This window comes from Homarus americanus, unplaced genomic scaffold (assembly GCF_018991925.1).
Source record: "Homarus americanus isolate GMGI-L3 unplaced genomic scaffold, GMGI_Hamer_2.0 scaffold39155, whole genome shotgun sequence".
NCBI lineage: Eukaryota > Metazoa > Arthropoda > Malacostraca > Decapoda > Nephropidae > Homarus > Homarus americanus.
This window is the reverse complement of record NW_024737042.1, coordinates 10884896-10907395: the sequence shown is the minus strand read 5'-3', so window position 1 is coordinate 10907395 and position 22500 is coordinate 10884896. Positions and strand designations below refer to the sequence as shown.

The following is a 22500-nucleotide window of genomic DNA, read 5'->3' as shown; positions in this document are numbered from 1 at the left end:
GCCCACTGGCCACACCATTATACCACTCCACCACCCACTGGCCACCCTTATTTATACCAGTCAACCGCCCACTGGCCACCCTTATTATACCAGTCCACCGCCCACTGGCCACCCTTATTATACCACTCCACCCACTGCACACTTATACCAGACCACCGCCCACTGGCCATCCTTATTATACCACTCCCACCCACTGGCACACATTATACCAGACCACCGCCCACTGGCCCACCCTATTATACCACTCACGCCCACTGAGCACCCTTATTATGTCACTCCACCGCCCACTGGCCAACCCTTATTATACCACTCCACCGCCCACTGGCCATCCTTATATACCACTCCACCACCTGGCCACACTTATTATACCAGACCACCGCCCACTGGCCATCCATATACCACTCCACCACCCACTGGCCCACACTTATTATACCAGACCACCGCCCACTGGCCACCCTTATTATACCACTCCACCGCCCACTGCACCCTTATTATGTCACTCCACCGCCCACTGCACCCTTATTATACCACTCCACCGCCCACTGGCCATCCTTATTATACTCCACCACCACTGGCCACACTTATTATACCAGACCACCGCCCACTGGCCACCCCACCCTCCACCGCCCACTGGCCACCCTTATATCCAGACCACCGCCCACTGGCCACCCTTATTATACCAGTAAACCGCCCACTGGCCACCCTTATTATGTCACCCACTACCCACTGTACCCTATTATACCAGTCCACGCCCACTGGCCCCTTATTATACCAGTCCACCGCCCACTGGCACCCATTATGTCACTCCACCACCCACTGGCCACCCATATTATACCAGACCACCGCCCACTGGCCACCCTTATTATACCAGTCCACCGCCCACTGGCCCCCTTATTATGTCACTCCACCGCCCACTGGCCACCCTTATTATACCAGACCACCGCCCACTGGCCACCTATTATACCACTCCACCGCCCACTGGCCACCCTTATTATACCACTCCACCACCCACTGCCACCCTTATTATACCAGTCCACCGCCCTGGCCACCCTTATTATCCAGACCACCGCCCACTGCACACCCTTATACCAGTCCACCGCCCACATGCCTTATACCAGTCCACCACCCACTGGCCACCCTTATTATACCAGACCACCACCCACTGGCCACCCTTATTATACCAGTCCACCACCCACTGGCCACCCTTATTATACCAGTCCACCGCCCACTGCACCCTTATTATACAAGTCCACCGCCCACTGGCCACCCTTATTATACCACTCCACCGCCCACTGGCCACCCTTAATATACCACTCCACCGCCCACTGGCCACCCATTATACCACTCCACCGCCTACTGGCCACCCTTATTATACCACTCCACCGCCCACTGGCCACCCACATTATACCACTCCACCGCCCACTGGCCACCTATTATGTCACTCCACCGCCCACTGGCCACCCTTATTATACCAGTACCGCCACGGCCACCCTTATTATACCACTCCACCGCCCACTGGCCACCCTTATTATACCAGTCCACCCCACTGGCCACCTTATGCCAGACCACCGCCCTGGCCACCCTTATTATACCACTCCACCGCCCACTGGCCACCTTATTATACCACTCCACCGCCCACTGGCCGCCTTATACCAGTCACCGCCCACTGGCCACCCCTTATACCACTCACCGCCCACTGGCCACCGCTTATTATACCAGTCCACCACCCACTGGCCACCCTTATTATACCACTCCACCGCCCACTGGCCACCTTATTATGATCCACCACCCACTGGCCACCCTTATGCCAGACCACCGCCCACTGGCCACCCATTATACCAGTCCACGCCCACTGGCCACCCTTATACCAGTCCACCACCCACTGGCCACCCACATTATACCACTCGACCGCCCACTGGCCACCCTAATTTCAGCCGACTGCTAAATTTGTCTCCGTGTCCTTGTCGACAATTAATTGACCTGTCCCCATTAAAAATAAATAAATAAATTAATAAATAAATCTGTGACAGCCAGACGACCTTAGCCAACCACCCAATCACCAACCTCTTTCCGCCAAGTCGTCAATTCCAACCACGTATTCTAACCTACCCGTCCCACCCATGCAAACAATTTCCGTGTGTCTGGATTCCTGTCAACTAACCCCCCCCCCTCACCTCACCTAACCTACCTAACCCCCCACCCTCAACTTAACCTAACCCCACCCCTCCAACTTCTAACCCCACCTTCTTCCTCACCCCTCAACCTAACCCCACCCCCTCAACCTAACCCCCACCCCTCACTCAACCTAACCCCTAACCCACCCCTCAACCTAACCCCCCTCACTCCCAACCTAACCCCACCCCCTCAACCTCCTTACCCCTCACTCAACCTAACCTAATCTAACAAGAGCGAATGATGCTGAAGCTTTTCCAGATACCAGAAATTAAATTACAAGTGGTGATAAAATTCTCGGAAAAATAAACCTCGACAAATAACAACAACAATAACCATAAACAGGACGGACGGACGGACGGACGGACGGACACACACACACACACACACACACACACAGACGTACCTCCTGATTACCACCAATTTACCTCCTGATTACAGGTAAGACTCTCACAAGATAAATTTCAACAGAGCGATGTGAGATAGACCAATTATGTCATCCCCGCTTCTCTTCCCAAACAATCACAGCAACTAATCAACCCGGTCGCTGTGTTGTTTCGTGATCTAGTTATGTGTGTTTTAAAAGAAAAAAGTGGCGTAGTTGGAACTCAATTACTCAACATGTAGATACACCAACACATCTTGTATCGGGGGAAAGTGAAAGTGGATCCCTTAAAGCCAGGGCTGCGTGTGTGTGTGTGTGTGCGCGCTAAGACTTCAGTACACAGAGAGGTAGCGTGACTGTAGTGCACTCGACCGATTTCATTTCGCCAACTAAAATATCAAGTTGGATGGAATGGCCGTGTCCTGGGATCGAACCAGTGACTCTTTAAGACAGGAGATTGGATACCCAGTCATGTCGGTATCTCGGGGAATGAGGCAGCAGATGGCCTTGCCAAGACTGGCTGTAACAAGGCCACACCTGACAACGTTGTTCCTCGAACATACTTTACAGCTTAGGACCCAAATTCGCCGCAAACAGAGAGAAGCCCGTGAAGCAGCCATCCCCACCCCCGCCCACCTGGTACGATGTCCTCCGTAAACTTCCCATCTCTCTGTCTATGGAAAGGGTCCGGAAAGGGACGTGATTGCTGCCCGTATCATCATTGTGCATTATGCAGAAGACCCGACAGCAGCACCCTTATCCACTACCTCCTAAGATGTCCCCACACACAACGCTTCCGTAACGCCTGCTGGACCACCATTCCACGACCCCTGACGGAAACACGATGATCCTCCCCTACTGGCCAGATATTATGTAAATAACATTGATTATGTGTTAAAGGAACTTCCTTCCTTCCTTAGGCTTCAGTAAGCCCCTTTATAATATTTATACTGTATGTACTTGTGACACTTGCCAGATGCTTCTGGTGTTATTGTACAGGGGTACCTAGTGACAGCACTAGGATCCCGCTTCCTCTATCAAGGAATAAACAATTGAAATTGAAAATTAAAATTGACAGGAGACGAGCTCTGTAATTCTTTTCACGGTAATGACTGATCATTAAGATCTTGCAAGTTACCTCAAGTAATTTTCATAAATTATATATGACGTGTCCGATAGAAATGCCGATTTTTTGGTGTTAATTATTACAGAACAATATTATGACATCAAAATGTGGCTGTAAGACATGTTGCCCCTCAGCTACCCGAGTATACAGTATATGTATGTGGCAGGAGTGTCTCCGTATACCCAATAAAATACTTGCCAGCATGGAGTGACGAGAAGGTAGGTAAAGGAAGAACAACTCACTGGGGACGCCGCAAGTCTGGCGGAACAGCATCTCCTGCAGCAACAGTCGCGAGTCCATCTCAGGAGCGGGCGACGGAAAGCTGTTTCGGAAACTGGGCAGCACGGTGGTGGGGGAGGAGCCCGGCTCCTGGCCTGCCCCGTGGTGGTGGTGACGGAGGCAGAGCCTTGGGATGAGGACGCCACTGCACCTTGATGTGGGCTACGCCCTGCCTCCTGCTGATGCTTGGTGATTCCTGGTGACCCGCGGTGACTGTTGTCACTAACAGGACCACCAGGCGACGACAAAAGTACCACGATGGTGTCTAGTCCGCACCTCACTGTACACACATATTTAAATCATGAGCATATTGAGCTTGTCCACACAGTCTCAACATCTATTTATTATCCTTTATAAGCAGCTAAAAAACAGATTATATCCTGTTATAGTGGCATAAACTGCTGCCACATGCTCCACTACTGCTCCTCTCACTGTGGTTTCAATAAACTATTGGACCGTGGAACAAATTTACACAATATATTACTCTTTTTCAAAACTCAGTCAAAAATATACTGGACTGTATTCTAGTAAGGTCACTTGAGTGTCAGTTTCTGGGGAGTAGGTCAGTTTGATGTGTGTGCGGGTTTGTTATACTCCACGAAGACAGCGTAACGAGTGTGCTGGACGGAGCAGTTCCACTTGTGTTAGGTAGGTCGACATTCGTGGTCCGGACGGACATACCACGCTTCTCACTGGACGGACAGTCTGATAGATTAAGTTTGTGACACTTGTATGTTCTTTGGTTTTGTAAAAAGCAAATACAAATATACACCCGTCTGTAACAATTATCACCAATATTTTATCTTGTCTTTCGCCTGAAGGAAAGTTACCAGATTAATAATTAAAACCAATAACCAGGCCAATATTTTGTTCCCCACTGACCAGCTTCTAGACACTACGAGAGCTGAGTGTTCAACCACACACACGCTGTACTTAAGCAACTAAACCAGGAAATGTATATTGTTTGGCAGGTGCAGCGAAGGACGACACCCCAGCCACTCACACACTATTCTGGGGAACTCAAAACATCACTCCTGGGAATGTGTTGGCGTTTATTTGTAGACGTATTGTTATTATCACTCGAAGGGAAGACGTCGTTACCACAACTTGAGCTCACCAGTTGCGAAAGTGTGATTGTCGCTTCCTATTCTTATACACGACTCCTGCCGTCAGTATCCTAATATAATACTTAAATCTTTGTGAAATCAAGAGCAAACGGTGGGCGGTGGTGTTTGTCGAGGTGTAGTGGCAACTAGCACCATAGGTATCTAATGATTGTGGCTGACTCCCGTCTTCCAAAACTGTGCGGTGTCATCGACAATACTACACTAAATTCGACAATTCCAAAATATCACTACGAACTAGTACTGTATTAAAACTTTTGAAAGGCATTTAGGAATAGCAATAAATTTCAGTTCCATGTATTTGTTCGTTCATAAAAGTCCGACAACAAAAGCCTTTAAACCCAATTCCCATTGTGCAAGGTTTATGCAACAGGTGCGTCCATCAGTGGATCGGGGATCGCTCGTGGACGGTAGTGGCAGCCAGTGTATTGTGTAGGTCAGTAGGTGGGCAGGGCGCTTACAGGAGGATTACCAACACAAACACGTGCCTCTCCATCACCAACGCCACCCCACTCCTCACAACCCTACCAACACCTCCCTCTCACACACTCCACTTCTCCGGTTACAACATTCCGTAACTCAGAAGCCGTCGCGATCTTAACTTCACTTAACAGTCACTTCGAGATGCTTTCTGGGCGAGATGCTACAGGTGCCTCTAACAAACAGGTTCCACGCTGACGGCGATCTTGGGGCTCCTGACGATGGCGTGTGTAGTAGAGGCAGCACTGTTCAGATGGCCGGTTGTGTTAGGAGGGCAACAGGCACTTGGTGGGCTGTTGGGGCCAAATGGAGGTGAGGTCGGGGCAGCTAGTGTGAGAGCCGGGAAGGTGGCGGTGTGGAGGTGAGGGTGGAGAGAGCAGACCGCAGCGCCCCGTGTGCACCGCGTCTTCCCCGCCAGGAATGACGAGGGTCTGCTCCCCAGGGCTCACTCCCGACCAACACCACCTGTTATCGATCACGCTCACCCACACCCTCTCTTGACCCTACGCACGCTCCTGACCCCCCCTGTCCTGACCCCACGCCGCTCTCCTGACACCAAGGCCCCCTCCTGACCACTCTGTTCTGACCCCACGCTGCTCTCCTGACCACTCTGTCCTGACCCCACGCTGCTCTCCTGACTACTCTGTCCTGACTCCACGATGCTCTCCTGACCACTCTGTCCTGACCCGAGGCTGCTCTCCTGACCCACCTGCTCTCCTGACGCTGCTCTCCTGGCCACTCTGTCCTGACCCCACGCTGCTCTCCTGACCACTCTGTCTGGCCCCACTGTCTCCTGACCTCCTGACCCACGCTGCTCTCCTGACCACTCTGTCCTGACCCCTGCTCTCCTGACCCCCACGCTGCTCTCCTGACCCACTCTGTCCCTGACCCCACACCTTCTCCCCCTGACCACTCTGTCCCTGACCCCTTGTCTCTCCCTGATCCCCCTGTCCCCTGGCCCCGCCGCTCTCTGACACACCACACGGCCCCCCTCCTGACTTCTCTGTTTCTGACCCCACAATGCTCTCCCACAGCCACTCTGTCCAGACCCCGCCCCTCCCCCCAGCCACTCTGTCCTGACCCCAAGCTGCTCTCAGACCCTTTGTCCTGCCCTCGCCCCTCTCCTGACCCTCTGTACGATGTCCTGACCCCGCTACTCTCCAGACTTCCCTCTGTCCTGACCCTACGCTTGGCTCTCCTGACCACTCTGTCCCGGCCCCACTTCTGACCACTCTGTCCTGACCCCTACGCCACTCTCCTGACCCTCTGTCCTGACCCCTTGCTCTCCTGACCCTCTGTCCTGACCCCCACGCTGCCTCCTGACCACTCTGTCCTGACCCCTTTGCTCTCCCCACCTGTCCCGGCCCACGCCGCTCTCCCCTGACACCCGGCCCCCTCCCCTGACCCCTACTTTCTGTTCTGACCCCACGATGATCTCCTGACCACTCTGTCCTGACCCCACGCCCTCTTTGACCACTCTGCCCTGACCCCCAAGCTGCTCTCAGACCACTGTCCTGCCCTCACGCCCCTCTCCTGACCACTCTGTCCTGACCCCATGCAGCTCTCCAGATTACTCTGACCACTCTGTCCTGACCCCCACGCTGCTCTCCTGACCCCACGCTGCTCTCTGACCCCACGCCGCTCTCCAGATTACTCTGTCCTGACCCTACGCGGCTCTCCCTGACCACTCTGTCCTGACCCCATGCTGCTCTCCTGACCATTCTGTCTGACCCTATTACCCTCTCCTGTCCTCTGTCCTGACCCCACTGCTCTCCTGACCACTCTGTCCTGACCCCTCAGTCTTGACCCCCCCAAAGTTGCTCTCCTGACCACTGTCCCTGACCCCACGATGCTCTCCCTGACCACTCTGTCTGTGCCTGTGTCGACCCCTGATGCTCTCCTGACCACTCTGTCTTGACCCCACACTGCTCACCTGACCACTCTGACCTGACCCCCACACCCTCTCCTGACCCTCTGTCCTGACCCCACTGCTCTCTGACGCCATGCTGCTTTCTGACCACTCTGTCCCTGACCCTACGCCCTACACTCTCTGACCACTGTGTCCTGACCCCGCTGCTCTCCTGACTTCTCTGTCCTGTCCCTACCTGCTCTCCTGGCCACTTGTCCCTGACCCTATGACCACTCTGTCCTGACCCCTACGCTGATCTCCTGACCACTCTGTCCCTGACCCTGCTTGCTCTGCTGACCTTGTCCTGACCCTACGCCCCTCTCGTGACCACTCTGTCCCTGACCTACGCCACTCTCCCTGGCCACTCTATCCTGACCCCACACTGCTCTCCCTACAGCCACCCTCCCTGTCCCTGACCCTCGCTGCTCTCCCTGACTTCTCTGTCCTGACCCCACGCCCCCTCCAGCCAGCCACTCTGTCCTGATCCTGCCACTCTCCTGACCCACTCTGTCCCTGACCCCTCTGCTCTCCTGACCACTCACGCTGTCCCCATTACGCTGCTCTGACCCCTCGTTCTTGACCCACGCTGCTCTCCTGACCCCACTCTTCTGACCTCTGTCCTGACCCCGCCGCTCTCCCTGACCCCTCGGTCTTGACCCTCGCTGTCTCTCCTGACCTCTGTCCTGACCCCACGATGCTCTTCTAACCTCTCTGTTCTGACCCGCCGCTCTCCTGACCCCTCAGTCTTGACCCCCCTCTCCTACAGCCACTCTGTCCTGACCCCACGCTGCTCTCCTGACCTGCTCTCCCTGACCCTCCTGGCCCCGATGCTCTCTTGACCACTCTGTCCCTGACCCCACGCTGCTCTTCTGACCTCTCTGTCCGGACCCTACGCCGCTCTCCTGGCCTCTTCCCTCCTGACCACTCTGTCCTGTCCCCCGCGCCCTCCTGACCCTCTGTCCTGGACCCCACGCCCCTCCCCACAGCCCTCTGTCCTGACCACTCCCTGACGCCCGCCTCCCTCCTGACCACTCTGTTCCTGACCACCCATTCCCCCCCCATATTCCCCCACTACTCCACCATATCCCCACACCACTCCACCATATCCCCACCCTCCTGCCATATCCCCCCACCCCTCCCTGTACCTCCCACCCCCCTCAACCCCCCACCCTCCTGCCCCCACCCCTCCACCCATACCCCACCCCTCCATCGCTTTAAACTCGCGTCTAACAAAGACACCGTTGAATACAATTTGGGTCTGTCAAAAAGAACCCTTAAACTGTAATTAGGAAAAGAACTTATTGATGAGTTTGACGCAAGTAGACAAGTGCAAACAGGCACTAGTCGATCCATAGGTTACCATGATGAGATGTATCAAGTGAAACATGTATATGGAGCAAGTAACAAGATCACTAGATTACAAGATGTTGTAACCGCTAGATTAAGGTTAGGATATAAGTACCTTTGGCGGTATGTTCCCTCAAACAGATGTAAACAAAACTAAATGTAAAGTGTGTGGCCATACATATGGCCACACACTTGAACACTACGTCCTCGACTGTGTGAAGATAGAACCTTTTAGGGACAGGTCCAAGCACACTGTGTGTGAAATGGCACAACACTTCATCTCTAATGGCAAGATAGCCGACATATTAAGATTGTATCCACTTTTTTGCACTTAGTAACTATATCAATACTCATGTACAGAACCAAATACGCAATGTGCTTGAATACCTCTCACGTAAATGTGAATAACAAAGTGTGAGGCCAGACATACTGCCTCACAAGCCTGTACTCACGCATTTGTGAATAAGTTACCCTTTATGTATAGAACTAAACAAATAATGTAAATGAAATACTGTGTAACTTTCAGTGCCATAATATCCTGACAACGAGGGTTAATTATTATGACCCTTCGTAAACCCTACTCTGTAATCCTTTTGCGCTACCGCTCACAGGATGAGTGTGGGGTGCACAATAAAGTAGCCGCTGCAAGCGGCAAAATCAAAATCAATCCTCCACCATACCCCCACACCCCTCCACCATACCTCCACACCCCTCCACCATACCCCCACACCCCTCCACCATACCTCCACACCCCTCCCCATACCCCCCCCACCTCCCATACCCCCACACCTCCACCATCACCTCCACCCCTCCCACCCTTACCCCCCACACACCCCTCCCACCATACCCCACCCCTCCACCATATACCCCCACACCCCTCCACCATATACCCCCACACCCCTCCACCATACCCCCACACTCCTCCACCTCTAGGTCATTCTCCCTGTAGGCCAACATGTGTCACCATCTACATGACACTACCCATCGGAACATGAACTCTGGGACCATACAGCACCTGCAGCAGACCACACAGCACCTGCAGCAGACCACACAGCACCTGCAGCAGACCACACAGCACCTGCAGCAGACCACACAGCACCTGCAGCAGACCACACACACTAGCAGTTATGTACTATCTAAGCTGTAAACCTGCAGCAGACCACACAGCACCTGCAGCAGACCACACACACTAGCAGTTATGTACTATCTAAGCTGTAAACCTTCAACAATTATGGTAGTGTCAGGTTGATGCTTCTTAACACTCTCCCTCCCTCGACCTACTGTATCTACCCGGGTGAGGTACTTGTGAGGTACTGTAAGTGTGGTGTAGACAAGAGTACCCCAGTTACAACTCTTGCACTATCAAGTATTGGAGATATGTGGGGGAAAAAACAGAGCATCACCTCAACAACGTGTGAAAACAACGTCACACAAACCACCATTATGACACAACGGGGCCCCAGAGCATAACACTCACACCAACACCGAGTAATTACAAAAAAAACAACAGAAAAAACAAGAATAACAACGGAACCTCTCACACTTACGCTTCTTCATACAGCTGCAAAAGAGACGAGTGTTTTACCCTAGAACACCGAACGAGGCTACTTGAGACTCCGCGCCACACAAACAGATGACCTTAAGGCCTACAGTCATCCAGGTGTAGGGTCCGTCACAACCTCTTAACTCCCTCTGTGAACTGCTAATAATATTGTAAATCCACCAGACTCAAAACTATTTTACGATGTTGCTAGTGTATTGTAACCTAATCGTCCAATAATATACAGTTAAACTTTCAAAACATACCGACCAATCACAAGCTAAGGATATCAGCTGGCTGGAGGAGGCGAGATCTACAGTATAAACAGGTTTTAGCTATGCTGGAAGAGGTGTTAAAAGTGGAAGGATGTTTTTTCGGGGAACTGGATAAACAAACACTGACAAAGTGAAAAATAACACTAGCAACTCAACTTGAAGTGCTGTGAAGTTTGTGGCTCGAGTACCAAGAGATGATGGTGAAGTTAGGAGGAAGTTCACTGATTTAAGGACGTCTGTCAAGAGAATAAAGCCGCTCAAGGGTTTTATTTATACTTCTTACCCATTTTCCACAAACAAACAAAACTATTTACTTTATATTTCACTAACAGATTACAACTAAATTCCAAATAGTATATGTACAATCTACTTAACGCTTCAAGAAACTGGCAGCACAGTCTATTAATGAAGAAATATTATGAAAAGTACAGGAGCACCGAAGGTCCGGAAAAAATTACGGCCTCCAGATGTGACGTCACAAGATGGCGGATATTTTTGTTTTGAGTATCGCTATAGAGAAGACTTACAACCTCGAGAGATACAATATTGTAGACACTTTTGAGTATCCGGCCTCTGCTTCTTGTCTATCCGTCGGTCCGTTCTTCCGTATCTGGCCTTCCTCCACACCCGGCTCTATAACCCAATCGTGTTCTAACTTTCCCTGTCGCGTGATGTTCCCTCGGGGTGATGTTCCCTCGGGGTGATGTTCCCTCAGGGTGGTTGGTTTTGAGGAGGGAATGAGGGGAAAGGAAGTTATGAAGTTATGCACTTAAGAGAAGACCAGCCTATAAGAGGATGGGGAAGATGAGGGGGGAGAATGTGTAAGTGGGTGGCGTGTTAAGGGAGGTGTGGGAGTGGTGTGGAGAGAGGTAGGGGTGTAGGAAAGAGGTGGAGAGAATGTGGAAAGAAAAGGATGGTATGATGTGTGTGTGGGGGAAACTGGAGGGGGTGTGTGGGGGGGGCGGGGGAAGGAAACTGGAGGGGGATTTGGGTATGAAATGTCTCCAGGTAAATACCCCACGGACAGAGAAATTAATACAAGGACACTACCAACGTACGTACAGAGATCAGCATAAATGTGTGTAAAGTGTAATACGTACACACTTGAGCAACAGTTACCACCTCCCCCACCCCCACACACGGCACCAGGTCACGCGATGCAGCTTAATGAAAAGTACAGGTATCAACTCACGCCTGGGGGTCAGTCTCTAATGTAACAAGTTTTTACTGTGATACAAACTTTCTCCGTTACAAAAAAAAAAAGTGACACCACCATTACCACCACTACTACCACCAACACCAACACCACCACTATCCATAACACCACCACTGCCATCCCTTTCACCACCACTGATATTACACCCTGAGAACAGTACCGTACTTAATAACCCGCGGCAGTTGTAGCACCTAAAATAATACAACAATAACAAAAATAAAGGTTGATGAAGTTTACTTCCATGTTGACAGTCACGGTTTTTTGGGCACACACACACACACATTGCACACACACACACACACACACACACACACACACACACACACACACACACACACACATAACTCTTCATATGAGTTTATGGTTTGTTTCAGAGCTTAAATGTGGAGCTTTAATTCACTGACTGGTAAACAATGAGAGAGAACAATATCTAACCTCACTTAACCTAGTCATGTATGACACATTACTTAATACAGGCAACAAGAGTGACCCATCAGCAACATACCCTCACAGTACACGCAGGCAATCACCTGTACTCTCATTCCCCAGGTACACAACGAGGTAAACGAGAGGGGCGTGGTTAACAAGGATTACTGTTAACGAGGGATAAGCTTAACGAGTGACATAGTTAACGAGTGGCGCGGTTAAAGAGTGGCGCGGTTAACGAGGGGCGCGATTTACGAGAGGCTCAGTTAACAAGGAGTGCAGTTAACAAGGAGCGCAGTTAACAAGATATGCGGTTAACACCAACAGCTCATAAGATAAATCCCAATGTTTTGGGAGGGAACTTTAACCTTACCGCCCCAACACCCCAGTATTGTGACTTTAACCAATGCTAGTGGGCTGGTAGAGGATAGCGATTCTATATCACAACGTTAACAATTTGGAGGATAACTAACCTGACTAACCACCCACCAGGACGCTAATGTTCCGATATCGTAACCTTAGTCACTCCGTCCATGCACACATATTGTAACTTAGCCACACCATCCACAGACAGATATCATAACATTGGCCACACTGTCCATGCACACATATCGTAACTTTGGCCACACCCTCCACACACACATCAAAACTCTGGCCACACCCTTCACACATATCATAACTGTCCACGCACACACACAATTATATTGGACACACTGTCCACGGACAGATATCGTAACATTGGCTACACTCTTCACACACACACACACACACACACACATATCGTAACTTTGACCACACACACACACACACACACACACACACACACACACACACACACTGTGAGGGAATTACTACACCACGTGAGGCCCCTCATAACACCATCTGTGAGGGAATTACTACACCACGTGAGGTCCCTCACAACACCATCTGTGAGGTAATTACTACACCACGTGAGGCCCCTCATAACACCATCTGTGAGGGAACTACTACACCACGTGAGGTCCCTCCTAACACCATCTGGGAGGGAGTTACTACACTACGTGTTTGCTGTTCAACACCTACAATAATCTGTATGTTCACTGTATGTTCCTTTACCTTTCTCTAATAAAGGCTTTTGTTAAACCACCAATGTATGTAATAAGTCATTTATGTCCAATGTATATTTTCAGCCTTCGGGCTGCAGAACTTTTTCAATAAACCGTCAATTATTATTATTATTATTATTATTATTATTATTATTATTATTATTACACTACATCCCTGACCACCGTAGGGTCAAGACCTATTTAGGCGCTGAGCAGCGGTCCCCCTTGGCCAATGTTCAGCCCATTCCCCAAGTCCCTCTCCCTGACCCATCCTCACCACCAGGATATCAACATAATCAAAAGTGACAATTTCGTTTAGGAAAGAAGTGGGATCAGTGTTGAACAGTGATGAACAGTGTTTAAGCCAGTGAATTCAGCACGAGACAGTACCAGTGAGAGCCGTGACCCACCAGTGAGATAAGCATCCCAGGGAACCGACCACCATCTCCTGACAAGAAGGTGCTAATGAGCCCATCAGGGGAACAACAGTGGGCCGGCTTCGCACCTGACTACGAAATAACACAACACCACCCAGCAGGGTGGGGTACTGTGGCACCACCCCACACCACCCAGTGTCTCCATGACCACGTGAGGTCCTCCATATCAACACCCGAGGACGAGTTACTGCACCAAGTGAACACCACACCACCTGGTGACCCCATGACCAGCCCAGGCCCGGACCATCAACTGTAAACTATAATAATTTGTATGTTCAATTCATGTTCCTTCTTCTTTCAGTTATGAAAGCTTTTGTTAAACGACCCACCCACCCCATGTCTTTGTATGTAATAAGTCATTTTTGTCCAATGTATATTTTCAGCCCTCGGGCTGCAGAACTTTTTCAATAAAGTTAATTATTATTATTATTATTACACACACACACACACACACACATATATCATAACTTTGCCCACACTGTCCGCGCACACATATCGTAACTTTGGCCACACACACACACACACACACACACACACACACATCGTAGCTTTGGCCACACCCACCACACACACACATATCGAAACTTTGATCACACACACACACATCGCCACCTCCTGCCACTTGCAGCCCCCCACCTAACTCCCGCAGTCCGCCACTACAACAAAATACAGCCCATAAGAGCCCGCACCGATAGATATAAGAACAGCACATTCCCATCTATTGTTAAAATAATAAACAACTCCTGATTTATGTACTGTACAGCCCTGTAAATGTATTCAATGCATATTATATCATTATATCTAAATCAAATGTAAGTCTGTATATTTTCAGCCACCGGCTGCAACTCTATTAATAAACCGTTTATTATCATTATTATTATTATTATTATTATTATTACATACCGTAACTTTGACCACACCCTCCACACCCACACATATCGTAACTTTGGCCACACACACACACACACACATCGTAACTTTGGCCACACCCTCTACACACACATATCGTAACTTTGACCACACCCTCCACACACACACAAACACACACGCACGTATATCGTAACTTTACACACCCTCCCCCACACACACACACATATAGTAACTTTGACCACACCCTCCACACACACACACACACATCGTAACTTTGGCCACACCCTCTACACACACATATCGTACACCCTCCACACACACACACAAACACACACGCACGTATGTGGCCCCACACCCTCCCCCCACACACACACATATCGTATTTTTGTACACCCTCCACACACACACACACACACATATATCGTAACTATGTACACCCTCCACACACACACACACACATCGTAACAGGCCACCACTCACACACACACAAATCACACCCTCCACACACACACATCATCGTAGGCCACACACACCCTCCACACACACACACACACACACACACACACACACACACACACACACACACACACACACACACACACACATCGTAACTTAGGCCACACCCTCCACACACACACACACACACATCGTGACTTAGGCCACACCTCCACACACACACACACACACACACACACACACACACACACACACATCGTAACAGGCCACACCCTCCACACACACACACACACACACACAAACACACACACACACACATCGTATCTTAGGCCACACCCTCCACACACACACACACACATCGTAACTTAGGCCACACCCTCCACAGTAATGAGAAATCTACGTCCTTCCCTCACAATCAGTTTATATTTGTTCAAGGGCATCATTATTTGTGTTATGGTTTCTCCTGACGAAGGAAGGGAGACAGGGGAAGACGATAGAAGCAAAGGAGAAGAGAAGAAGAGAGAAAAACACAGAGAGAGTGAGTGGAATAACGTGAAAGGAAAACGAAAAACAGAGGGAGAGGTGTGAAAAATACAAATGGGATGGGAGAAGATAAAAGAAAATGCTGAAGAAGAGGAAGAAAAAAGTGGAGAAGAAAGAAAACCAAGGAAGAGGAGGAGAAAGAAAACCAAGGAAGAGGAGGAGAAAGAAAACCAAGGAAGAGGAGGAGAAAGAAAACCAAGGAAGAGGAGAAGAAGGAAAACCAAGGAAGAGGAGGAGAAAGAAAACCAAGGAAGAGGAGGAGAAAGAAAACCAAGGAAGAGGAAGAAAAAAAAGGAAGAGGAGAAGAAGGAAAACCAAGGAAGAGGAGGAGAAAGAAAACCAAGGAAGAGGAGGAAGAAAAAAAAGGAAGAGGAGAAGGAAAACCAAAGAAGAGGAGAAAGAAAACAAAGGAAGATGAGGAAAGATCAAACAAGGAAGAGGTAAAAATATGAGAAGGAAAGAGTAAACAAAGTGGTAGAAAAGAAAAGAAGGAAGAGGAGGAGAATGGAATAAAAGAGAGGGAAGAGGAGATGGGAGAGGAGGAGAAGAAAGAAAAATGGAGAGAAAAAGAAAGCAATGTGTTAAGACTCATGTTGTAATAATAATAAACGGTTTATTAATAGAGTTGCAGCCGGTGGCTGAAAATATACAAACTTACATTTAATTTAGACATGATGATATAATATGCGTTGACTACATTTACAGGACTGTTGTGTGTGTGTGTGTATGTGTAGAAAAGACGTTCATAGTTGTAAATGGGTACCTAACTCTACCGTTGAGGAAGTGAGTGGCAGTCGGGTGCAGTGCCGACCACACGCTACCTGCCACATGTGTACAGGAGGCTTAGTATACAGTGTGCTGTAAACACACTGCCCTTAACTAACAGACTGTCAAGCATGAGTGGTCAATATTCAGTTAAGATTAATCTTAACCACGCATAAAAGAAATATATATCTCCCCTAACCTAACCCACCTAACCTAATCTAACCAAGCTAGCCTAACCTAGCCTAATCTAACCAAGCTAGCCTAACCTAGCCTAATCTAACCCAGCTAGCCCAAAGTAATCTAACCTAGTTAACTTAACCTAATCTAACCCAGCAAACCTAAAACCTAATCTAACCCAGCTAACCGAACGTAACCTATCCCAGCTAAACTAACCAAAACTAGCCTAAACTAATCTAATTAATACAAATATGAGGAAGTATCACCAACAAATCAGGTTTTATTTACTTTGAAATATGAATCGATAATAATTTCCCACGGAAGAGGTTGAAGGCGTTGGGTACCGAGGTGTTGGAATGTCAGGGTTCGCGGTGTCGGAGTTCCAGTTTCCGAGTTCGAAGTGTCGGGGGTTCGAAGTGTCGGGTTTCGCGGTGTCAGAGTTCGAAATGTCGGGTTCAGGGCTCGAAGTGTCAGGTGTCAGAGTGACGGGATTCGGTATGGTAGTCGATGTTAGAGGCAAGTTCGACACCAGGCGATGAAGACGAACCAACGGTGTTCAATAGGTCGTCACTGGATCACAAGAGGGATGGAGGTAACAAGATACATTTTTTTTTACAATAATTCCACCAAAAATAAAAAATAAAATAAGCATCCACAAAAGATTATCACATTTTCACTTCTTTTGTTGGTAAAACAAAAAATAAATAAAAATATTCCTGTACACAAATTCACTACAATTCCCAACACTGTCTTAATTTAGTAGTATTTTAAAAAGGTATAAACACAGAACATCTCAGTACGGATATTACATAAAAGGCGGGGCGCTGTGGTGGGCGGTCACGTGTAAAAGATGTTCCCCAGTCACCCAGCAGCCGTCTCCACATGTGCCCGCTTCTGTGAGGTGGTGTAGCACATGTAGTCGTAGTCTCTCTCTCTCTCTCTCTCTCTCTCTCTCTCTCTCTCTCTCTCTCTCTCTCTCTCTCTCACACGCACACCAACTGAATATAAGAAATTTTATACTCCCAACAACATTTAAAACACTGTTTGATTCATAATGCAACTACTGTACTACTATTCCATTACTACTATTATTACTACTGCTGTTTACAAAATTATTATTATTATTACCACTACTACTACTTTACTACTACTAATATCACTTTACTACCATTATATTTTGTTTAATTGGCCTCCAGCCTCCCCCTATAGCCACACCTTCGCCGCCATTTTATTACCTTAAACTTAAATATCATAATACATAAGTAGCTATCCAAGCTGTGTTGAGTTAGTTGAGCCACAGAGCTATGCGGCATTCAGTGACTGTAGCCTCATAATCAATATCTGCAACTGTTGTCGGCTTTGGGGCCGATGCTCTCATTCCCCTGAGGCAGAGCAAAGCCAACCTAAGGAGAGAGAAGGACAGTCGACATCTCACCCAGGCTGTAACATAACTTCTGGGCTGCTGCTTCTGTTCGGATATCACCTCCGCGAGTCTGGCGTAGAAGCATCTTGTACTTGGTCCCATCCCACCTGAGGTTGTGAACACTAGAGCAGTGAAGCTGCCTTGATCAACGTCCTGAATTCTCTCCCCATATGGCCTTATCTTGTTGTTCTCGTTCCTCCTGTGTGCAGCATTGAGACCTAAGTTACGGTGACATGCGGCCATGGGATAAAAAAATCCTAATGTCGAAGAAGTCTCACTGTCCCCCGCGTCCAGAATCCTCGAGCACTGACGTCAACACGAGCTTCTTTGGATGTGTTTGAAATCCTATGTTGGAAATTCTCACCGTCCAATGGAAGAAGGGTCAGTTCTACCCTGACATCACAGCAGATTTCCTTCAACATATTTGCTGTGAGATCCCTTACTTCGTCATGCCTCATGCATATGAAGCCCCCTTTCTTGCACACCATGGCGTGATCGACGTCATAGGAAGAGCCACACAAGCATTGGGAGGGCAAACCTTCTACTGGCCTACCGTACCTTAGGGCATTGGCATCTGTAAATTCTTGTTTATTGAGACTGAAACCATTTGACCTTATTGGTAACGTAGTTAACCAGTTCGAGGCGCCCACCTCCTGCGCTATAGCTACTTTTCTTTTCAAATTCTCTGGTACCTGCAGCAACAGTTGCTGCAACTTATCACTTTGGCCGTGCTGTCGTTCTGTCATAATGGACCTTCGAATCTTGTTTACTTCACTGGTATCCACCTCCCTTGTTGCATTCTGAGCTATTATGTGGTCCGTGAGGGCTGCCGTGAGCTTAACTGAGTTTTGATGTTCGGTGGTAGCAATCTCCGCTGGATTGGTCAATCCCATTCCTCCCAGTCTCGGTGGTAGTGCAAGGAGTGATCTTTCTGCTGGGGTTAAGTGAGGGTGTTTCACTAATTTGGGAATGAAATTGACGCTGATAGCTTCTTCCAGAGGGTGGAGGAGAGGTCCGATATCATGGGTGAATGGCGCAAAAGCCGCATGTGGCTCTGTGTTAGCAATCTCAGACAGAGCTTGAATTTCCCTACAACTATTACTACTACAAATATTTGGCTTATCTCTTCAGGTGATTCAACATCTTCTGGCACTGAGAAACAATAGTGCGCCGGGAGAAAGAAAGCCAAGACGAAATGTAAAGAGAAATGAGAAACAAAAAGTGAAAAACAAAAGACAATAAGATGCAACAACTAATAACAGAGAAATCATCCTGACATTGCTAAAAATAGAGGTGTTGTGTTGTGGTGAAGTTTGTTGTGTTGTGGTGTGTTGGAGTGTTGTGTTGTGGTGAAGTTTGTTGTGTTGTGGTGTGTTGGAGTGTTGTGTTGTGGTGAAGTTTGTTGTGTTGTGGTGTGTTGGAGTGTTGTGTTGTGGTGAAGTTTGTTGTGTTGTGTTGTGGTGAAGTTTGTTGTGCTGTGGTGTGTTGGAGTGTTGTGTTGTGGCGAAGTTTGTTGTGTTGTGGTGTGTTGGAGTGTTGTGTTGTGGTGAAGTTTGTTGTGTTGTGTGTGTGTTGAGTGTTGTGTTGTGGTGGTTTGTTGTGTTGTGTTGAGTGTTTGTGTTGTGGTGAAGTTTGTTGTGGTTGTTGTGTGGTGTTGAGTGTTGTGTTGTGTTGTGTTTGTTGTGTTGTGTTGTTGGAGTGTTGTTGTGTTGTGTTGAGTGTTGGAGGTGAAGTTTGTTGTGTTGTGCTGGAGTGTGGAGGTTGTGTCAGGTGAAGTTTGTTGTGTTGTGCTGTTGGAGGTTGTGTTGTGTTGTGAGTGTGTGTTGAGTGTTGTTGTGTGGTGTTTGGTGTGTTGGAGTGTGTTGTGGTGAAGTTTGTGTTGTGTTGTGGTGAAGTTTGTTGTGTTGTGTTGTTGTTGTGTAGTGTTGTGTTGTGTTGTGAAGTTTGTTGTGTTGTGTTGGAGTGTTGTGTTGTGGTGAAGTTTGTTGTGTTTTAGTGTTGTGTTTCGGTGAAGTTTGTTGTGTTGGAGTGTTGTAATGTTGTGTTGTGGTGAAGTTTGTTGCGTTGGAGTGTTGTAGTGTTGTGTTGTGGTGAAGTTTGTTGTTTTGGAGTGTTGGAGTGTTGTAGTGTTGTGTTGTGGTGAACTTTGTTGTGTTGTGTTGGAGTGTTTGATATAGATAAAGTTCTTATATCATCCGAGCAGGATAGGACTCGTAGCGACAGATTTAAGTTGGATAAGTTTAAGCTTAGGAGGGAGATAGGAAGGAACTGGTTCACAAATAGGGTGGTGGACGAGTGGAACAAGCTTAGCAACGCTGTAATAAGTTCTGAAACGCTGGAAAGCTTTAAAAGGAGGCCTATTGCAGATTCCTTATGTTCTTATGTTGTTGTGTGTTGTAGTGAAGTTTGTTGTGTTGTGGTGGAGTGTAGTGTGCTGTTGTGTTGTGGTGAAGTTTGTTGTGTGTTGTGGTGTGTTGTGGTGAAGTTTGTTGTGTTGTGGTGTGTTGTGGTGAAGTTTGTTGTGTTGTGGTGTGTTGTGGTGAAGTTTGTTGTGTTGTGGTGTGTTGTGGTGAAGTTTGTTGTGTTGTGGTGTGTTGTGGTGAAGTTTGTTGTGTTGTGGTGTGTTGTGGTGAAGTTTGTGTTGTGGTGTGTTGTGGTGAAGTTTGTTGTGTGTGTGTGTGTGTTGTGGAAGAGTTTGTTGTGGTGTGTTGTGGTGAAGTTTGTTGTGTTGTGGTGTGTTTTGTTGTGGTGTGTTGTGGTGAAGTTTGTTGTGTTGTGGTGTGTTGTGGTGAAGTTTGTTGTGTTGTGTGTGTGTTGTGGTGAAGTTTGTTGTGTTGTGGTGTGTTGTGGTGGAGTGTAGTGTGGGGAGTGTTGTGTTGTGGTGAAGTTGTTGTGTGTTGTAGTGAAGTTTGTTGTGTTGTGGTGGAGTGTAGTGTGCTGTTGTGTTGTGGTGAAGTTTGTTGTATGTTGTGTCGTGTTATACCCGCCACTGCGTCCCTTGTGTTTCAGTATTACATATCCAAACAAATGACTCCACTGCTAATAACACACTGGGTGGAATTTCCTCTACTGGTAATTGATATCTAGTTTATTAGTACAGGTATGGCACAGGTGAGTTGAGGTGAGGTGAGGTGAGGTGAGTTGAGGTGAGGTGAGGTGAGGTGAGGTGAAGTGAGGTGAGGTGGTGGGTGTATCATTATTATTATATTACTGAACAACACACAAGATTCATCACACAGAAATATTATTACACACACACACACACACACACACACACACACACACACACACACACACACACACACACACACACACACACACACACACACACACACACACACACTGAACCGAGGCAGTAGAGTATAAACATCACCCCCCGAGTATGTCGTGTGGAAGAGCCCCTCACCTGCAAAGAGACAAAACAAACAATTAATACCACACACAAGACACAATTCTGGAGATAAACAGTGAAGTGAACAATGACCGAGTGTATAATGAATAACATATGAATAGGGAGGATAATGAACGAAGGTGTGTAAAGTAATTAAAATGATTAAAAATGAGAGAGAGACAATATTGATATTTTTCAGTCCATTTATTTTGTATTTTGTGTTGCTACTTCCAAATACCAACTTGTTGTTTCTTTCTCACTACCTTATAATTGTGTCTCACCTCGCCTCACCTCACCCCAGTCAGAAATTGTATTAATAGGTGTGGGGGGGGAGGTGGAGGTGGAGGGAGGGGGGGTGAAGTTGGTGATGCGGCTGGAGAACTCTTGAGGCATTGTTGGCTTTGAATTTTTTAGTCTTGTGTGTTTATTATTGAGAGTGTATAATTAACCAAGACGGCTTAAGGGATAGATTTATTATAGGTAAAGACCTCTACTATACTGTCAGTGAATTGAATCGACGCTAATATCACCAGAAAACGTGTATATATTTACCTAATACTCACAAATATACACAAAAAATATTCCCTGACTTTTGATTACAAATAATAAAAGGAATTAATTTTTATTTTATTTATTTTTTTTCAAATTAATCCACGATACATTCAGCCAGTGTCCGCTTAACATACGTACATCCACTTAACGAACATCAGCTTAACGAATATCCGCCTAACGAACGCCCACTTATCGTTAGGGTTTTTTTTTGGGCAACTCACCGTGGCCAGAATAAATAACATTCAAAGCCTAATAAGCTATAAGACTCACTCATAAGCAACTGAGTGAACAAACACAAACACACACACACACACACACACCTTAGCGACCCCCTCCCTCTCCCTTTGCTTTCAACCTATTATCGAATCCTTTCCGCACTCACCACCCACCTCCACGCCTCCATTGCCCAATATTTCAACAGAGATTCGTCGTAGGCCATGAGTAAGGCTTCAGTAGGGCTTCGTCGTGGGCACAGCGAGAGTTTAATCCTAAGTTCCGTGTGACTTTAAGGACAGTAATTCT

At 47.9% G+C, this 22500-nt stretch overlaps 1 protein-coding gene across 5 annotated transcripts in view; it reads right to left on the bottom strand.

Moving 5' to 3' along the window:
* Positions 1–22500, bottom strand: part of LOC121872712 (DNA-binding protein RFX2-like) — a 189597-nt gene that overhangs the window by 133823 nt on the left and 33274 nt on the right. For 2 of the 5 annotated variants that reach the window (XM_042375720.1, XM_042375722.1), the window contains exon 1: positions 3926–4753. The exons of 2 other annotated variants lie outside the window; for them this stretch is intronic. In XM_042375720.1, the coding sequence (XP_042231654.1) occupies positions 3926–3983 (58 nt within the window). In that variant the 5' untranslated portion in view covers positions 3984–4753. Of the gene's footprint in view, positions 1–3925; positions 4755–22500 lie in introns of those variants that run through there. One more of the 5 variants, XM_042375719.1, reaches the window with a different exon arrangement.